At 41.5% G+C, this 6,681-nt stretch overlaps 1 protein-coding gene across 3 annotated transcripts in view; it reads right to left on the bottom strand.

Annotated features, from left to right (window-relative positions):
• tmod1 (tropomodulin 1) overlaps positions 1-6,681 on the bottom strand; it is a 101,534-nt gene that overhangs the window by 73,140 nt on the left and 21,713 nt on the right. For all 3 annotated transcript variants that reach the window (XM_043719197.1, XM_043719192.1, XM_043719208.1), the window contains exon 2: positions 6,327-6,507. In XM_043719197.1, coding sequence (XP_043575132.1) covers positions 6,327-6,452 — 126 coding nt within the window. In that variant the 5' untranslated portion in view covers positions 6,453-6,507. The remainder of the gene's footprint in view (positions 1-6,326; positions 6,508-6,681) is intronic.

Raw genomic sequence — 6,681 nt, 5'->3', positions numbered from 1 at the left:
TTGGTTGGCCATTTTAAGGGATCTATGTACCTGCACACCACGATCCCTCTGTTCCTCCACACTGCCAAGATTCTTATCCTTAATCCTGTACTCAGCTTTCAAATTCGACCTTCCAAAATGCATCACCTCGCATTTATCCAGGTTGAACTCCATCTGCCACATCTCAGCCCATCTCTGCATCCTGTTAATGTCCCACTGCAGCCTACAACAGCCCTCTATACTGTCAACGACACCTCCAACCTTTGTGTCATCTGCAAACTTGCTGACCCATCCTTCAATCCCCTCATCCAAGTCATGAATAAAAATTACAAACAGTAGAGGCCCAAGGACAGAGCCCTGTGGAACACCACTCACCACTGACTTCCAGGCAGAATATTTTCCTTCTACTACCGCTCACTGTCTTCTGTTGGCCAGCCATTTCTGTATCTAGACAGCTAAGTTTCCCTGTATCCCATCCCTCCTGACCTTCTGAATGAGCCTACCATGGGGAACCTTATCAAATGCCTTGCTGAAGTCCACATACACCACATCCACAGCTCGACCCTCATCAACTTTTCTAGTCACATCCTCAAAGAACTCGATAAGGTTTGTGAGGCATGACCTGCCCCTCACAAAGCCATGTTGACTGCATTTAATCAAACCATGCTCTTCCAGATGGTCATAAATCCCATCCCTCAGAATCCTTTCTAACACCTTGCAGACGACAGACGTGAGACTAACTGGTTTGTAATTGCCGGAGATTTCCCTATTTCCTTTCTTGAAGAGAGGAATTACATTTGCCTCTCTCCAGTCCTCAGGTACGACTCCAGTGGAGAGCGAGGATGCAAAGATCTTCGCAAGTGGCGAAGCAATCACATTTCTCGTTTCCCAAAGCAGCCGAGGACAAATCTGATCCGAGCCTGGTGACTTGTCAATCCTCTATCTCTATCCATTCCAGCATGCACACCTGCTCTTCAAAGGTTTCATTCACTACAAAGTTCGTTTCTTTCGTAAAGACAGAAGCAAAAAGCTCATTTAGGGCTTCCCCTACCCCTCAGACTCCTCACACAAGTTCCTTATCCTATCCCTGATCAGCCCTACTCTTTCTTTTACCATTCTCTTATTTCTCACATAAGTGTAAAATGCCTTTGTGTTCTCCCTAATCTGTTCTGCCAAGCCTTTCTCGTGCCCCCTCTTGGCTCTCCTCAGACCATTTTTGAGCTCCTTCCTTGCCTGCCTGTAATCCTGTAGAGTTGAGCTTGACCCTAGCTTCTCCACCTTATGTAAGCTACCTTCTTCCTTTTAATGAGAAGCTCCATCGCTCTCGTCATCCAAGGTTCCTTTATCTTACCCCTTCTTGCCTGTCTCAGAGGGACATATTTATTCATCACTAGCAACAACTGTTCCTTAAACAGTCTCCACATGTCTATAGTGCCTTTACCATGGAACAATTGCTCCCAGTCCATGCTTCCTAACTCATGTCTAATCGCATCATAGTTTCCTCTTCCCCAATTAAATATCCTCCCATTTTGCCTAATCCTCTCCTTCTCCATAGCTTTGTAGAATGTGAGGCAGTTGTGGTCACTATCACCAAAATGCTCTCCCACCACAAGATCTGATACCTGCCCCGGCTCGTTTCCAAGCACCAAGTCTAGAATGGCCTTTCCCCTCGTTGGCCTGTCAACGTACTGAGTTAGGAAACCCTCCTGAACACACCTTACAAAAACAGCTCCATTCAAATCTTCTGCTCGAAGGAGGTTTCAATCAATATTGGGAAAGTTAAAGTCACCCATTACAACAACCCTACTACGTCCACACTTTTCCAAAATCTGCCGACCTATGCTTTCTTTCATCTCCCTGCTGCTATTGGGGGGCCTGTAGTAAACCCCTAATGAGGTGACTGCTTTTGCATTATTTTGTTCTCCTTGAAGTTTGTAGATGTCAATTTTCATTTTTGTTTTAAAATCACATATCAGTTCAGCACGGAAACAGACCCTTCGGTCCAACCAGTCCATGCTGACCATCATCCCAAACTAAACTAGGCCCACCTGCCGGTGTTTGGGTCATATCACTCCAAATCTTTCCTATTCATGTATTTATCTAAATGTCTTTTAAATGTTGTAAGTATACCTGCATCCACCCACTTCTGCTGAAGTTTAATTTCACGAATGGATCACGCTGTGTAAAAAAAAATTACCCCTTGTGTCTTTTTAAAACCTTTCTCCTCTCACCTTAAAAATATGACGCCTATTTTTGAAATCCCCCACCCCAGGGAAAATACACCTGCCATTCACGTTATATATACCCCTCATGTTTTTATAAACTTCTATAAGGTCACCCCTCAATCTCCTACGCTCCAGTGAAAAAAGTCCCAGCTTATCCAGCCTCTCTTTATAACCTAAACCCTCCATTCCCAGCAACATCCTGGTGAATCTTTTCTGAACCCTCTCCAGCTGAATCATATCCTTCCTATGACAGGGTGGCCAGAACCGGACACAGTGCTCCAGAAGAGGCCTCATCAAAGTCCTGTCCAATCTCAGCATCCCAACTCTGTGTACACAAAGATCTGAGTAATGAACAGACACTGTTTTCAGAACAAGCATCGACAGTTGGAGAAGGGTCTGAATCAAACAAAATTTTAATGACCATTGCTCTGATCTTTGAGCCAAATATTCCAAATTGTACCCATTTCTCTTCTGCTAATCTGGTGTCAGCTATCACTTAGTTACTGGAACTTTGGTTTAACAATCGTTCTCTAGATTACTTACAGTGTGGAAACGGGCCCTTCGGCCCAACAAGTCCACACCGACCCGCCGAAGCGTAACCCACCCAGACATTTACCCCTTCACCTACCACTATGGGCAATTTAGCATGGCCAATTCACCTAACCTGCACATTTGTGGACTGTGGGAGGAAACCGGAGCACCCGGAGGAAACCCACGCAGACACGGGGAGAATGTGCAAACTCCACACAGAGAGTCGCCTGAGGCGGGAATTGAACCCAGGTCTCTGGCGCTGTGAGGCAGCAGTGCTAACCACTGTGCCACTGTGCCACGCCATTTAATAATGTGCAGTTTTTTTTGTGGAGAGCATTTTTGTTTAACAAAACATACTTGTACCATTGGTTCCACAGTTTTTATAACAGAATAAATATTTTGCAATTTGCAATCTGAGTGCCAGTATTTTTTTAAGTGTTTATTTAACGACGAATATGTTGACTTTAGATCATCATCTCCTGGCTGTTATTTTTAAATGGTCAAATATTTTCATCGCAGTTTTCCCTCATTATGGTTGTATATCATAAGGAACCTACATTCGCTTTAGTCCCAGGCTCTGGTCTCATATGCACCTTCAGAGACCTCAGAAGCCTGTTCTCTGAGTATTATATATCTTAGCTTATAGCACTGGTGACAAATTGATCCACAATACAGTCATCCTAATCAGACTCAAGTCAGTTCCTGCATGCAATGGTTGGATCTCCAAACATCAAACCTTTAAACAAAACCAATGGCTAAGGCAGTGTGTGAAATGTTGAAACAGTGACTCAAAGAGGGTGGAACAGATTCAACAGAGACAGTGTCAAAAGGCACGCAACAAGACTGTTAAGCACTCGATATCTAATAACACGGTAGGACAGCTCATTCCTTTGAGAGGCATTGGGAGGGGAAAATATGAACTGGCTTGGCTAACCAATGTGTGTGTCCATTGTCTCTGGATTGCAGGGAGAGAAGAAGAGGAAGATGATAAAGCATTGGGAATGCTTCCCATTCAGGGCCTTTGACCCATGTACAACACAACCTTGCATTTGTCCAGGTGTGCTTCATAAACTGGCTTACCCCTCACACCTTCAGAAAATATTGTTTTAGGAACTTCGTAATTATTTGCAATTAAAAATCGTGGTCTATACTGAACCTACTGAATTGTCAGGTGACAAATGGATGAGTTATCTGTTCTCTCTTCTTACTGTGTTTAGTAACTTAAAATAACTTATAAGAGAACTTGCTCAAAATAGTTTTGGTAATGGTATGGGGGGTGATGGATTGGTTCACAAAATGACAGTTGATTACTGAAACATATACCATTGGAAAACCAATCTAAGCACATCCCAAGATTGATTACTTGTAGCAAAATAACACCTTTGAGCTCTGTCATAAATTGGTTCAAAATTGCTGTTATCTGGACTGATTTTGAAAACTTACTGTCACTGCCTGTTTCTTTAAATGGCAAACAGAATAAATCTGCTTGATAGTTTCATCATTCCCAAATGGCTCTGATTAGAATTGGCACATAAACACTGCTGCTACAATGCATGATGCAGTCACAATGAGCTTTGCTATTACAGCAGAATTCTGTAGTTCAGCCTCAATGTTTGGAATTAATCCAGTCTAAGTAACTATTGGTTTTCAGAACTGAAAGTGCTAACATCTTAGGTCATTTATTTGTATTATCTTTTCTTCCTGTTATAGAACAAGCTTTTACGATTCACTCTTCCACTGTGTGGAGACCCTTGGAATCCCCAAGGTGAGGAACGAAGCCATTCAGCCCATTGAGTCTGCACAGACCCTCTGAAGAGCATACCATCCAGGTCCATGCCCCCATGCCATCCCTGTAACCCTGCATTTACCATAGCTCATCCATCTAACCTGCTCACTTCTGGACACAATAGGACAATTCACCACAGCCAAACAACCTAATCTGCACATCTTTGCACTGTGGGATGCTACGATACTATGGCTTTAAGAGATGTATTTTGTCCTGGCTTTTTTATGAGAAAAGGTTGAGACAGAGGTACCGAGCATTCTACTCAAAGCCAATAAAATACACAGCTTGTGAGGCTTGATTTTTTTAAAAGTCAGAACAATAGAAGCAGCATGAATGGGTGGGGTTGAGCTCCCACTGAACCAGGATTTTTAGTTTTAGCTTTCTGCAATTGCTGGGTGTTGGAGCTGGATGTGGAAGCTTTGATGCCTCTCTCTGTAATAACTAACTGCTGGGGTTCTCTTCCTGCAGCTAAAATGGCATGTGAGACTATCTATTTCACTGAATTTGCCTTTGCCAAAGGTGCGGTTATGGGATGTTGCTTTATTGGAACAGTTAATTAGTAGCAGTTAATATATCTAATATTTGTTAAGCATTTCGATAGAGCTACGGTTAAGCCAATTCTTTTCTTTTATTTTTAGTTTGTCTATATTTTAACTGTAGTGTAACAATAAAGTGTGCTTTGCTGAAAGTTGAGTAATTTGACCAATTGAAATTTCATCTGGATTTAAGACCTTATACTTACCTTTAAAATAAGAAAAGGTTAGGGTCTCAGCTATCTTCTTAATATATTTTGAGAGGGTTTTGTCTGGTCCAAAACAGGGAGGAAACCAGAGCACCTAGCTGAAACCCATGCAGATACAGTGAGAATATACAAACTCAATGCAGTCACCCAAGGCTGGAAGTGAGCGCAGGTCCCTGATGGTGTGAGATAGCAGTGCTAACCATTGAGCTATCATCCACCTTAATAATTCTCTCAGTAAAGTTTAGTTACATCTGGCATGAAACTGGAGTAAGACACTCACTGGATTTGATATCTGGATGGATAAGTATTAACTTGCATTCACTGGCTTCATCCATTCATTAATCCATTTCTGGATGAGTAGTAATCCACAGAATTATGCCAAATAGTTTGTTGGTGCTTTCTACCAACAGCTTATCTCCTCTATGTTTTTCTACAAGCTCACTAACACCATCAGCAATATAAATATATTTTAAAATTACTAGCATGTGCTAAAATATACACCCATTCTAGAACCTTTGAGAAAATAAGTATAAAGATAACCCACTTTCATAAACCTTTCTGGATTCAAAGCGGGTAACAAGATGCCCCACGTTATTTCAAGAAAAAGAGAGAGAGAGATTTAAGCTGACAACTGCACAGCAGTTTTCCCAGTATCAGCGGTGAGAAGGGAAGCTGACAGCCCAGTGCATATTGCCAACAGTGCCCCCCCCCACCAGACTTGAGATGACTAAATTCATGCATCATCACCATAAACAGATCACAGTTTTCAATTTACTTCAGCTTTCTGAAGATTTTACTAAACTAAAGAATAAGAGCCAGCTTTTGCATTTAAGATTTATAAAGAAGAATGTTCATTGAATTCGGAGATGATTTGCTAGTTGAAGGTGTTTTCTAAAATTGGAGGTCAAAATGAAATTATTTCCATTTGAGTGAACAGCTCATACATAAATTCTGCAGCACTCTGTTCTGGAGAGGGAATTGTCTATATGTAGATATGTATGTGACAGCACTCCTCTGGTTACAACTTAAATACGTAGATCTACACATGTAAGATTATACATACATCAGGATCTAGTTCTTCCAACTCATCTTCCAATTGCTGGATCTCCTCTTCCGATAACTTCCGGAGAAGGTCATCTTCATCAATATCTCGATACTTTTCTAACTCCTTTTTAAATGGTGTGGACATGTTGATTTAATCTTTGTTGGAGCCTCCTTTGCAATATCGCAGCAGACCTGAATATCTGAAGTAACAGAGGGGTCACAATAATGGAGATGCCACTTAAAATTGAGATTACTTTAAAATTGCATTTAGGGAGCAAATGTTTCTATGTTAGCATAATTCAGTGGATCATTTACTTGAGTTTCAACACATATCTGCTATCTGCACTTCTATTTATTTTTTAAAAATGTATGAT

The sequence above is a fragment of the Chiloscyllium plagiosum genome, chromosome 2 (genome assembly GCF_004010195.1).
Source record: "Chiloscyllium plagiosum isolate BGI_BamShark_2017 chromosome 2, ASM401019v2, whole genome shotgun sequence".
In the NCBI taxonomy this organism is placed as follows: Eukaryota; Metazoa; Chordata; class Chondrichthyes; order Orectolobiformes; family Hemiscylliidae; genus Chiloscyllium; species Chiloscyllium plagiosum.
This window is presented reverse-complemented; position numbering and strand designations above follow the sequence as displayed.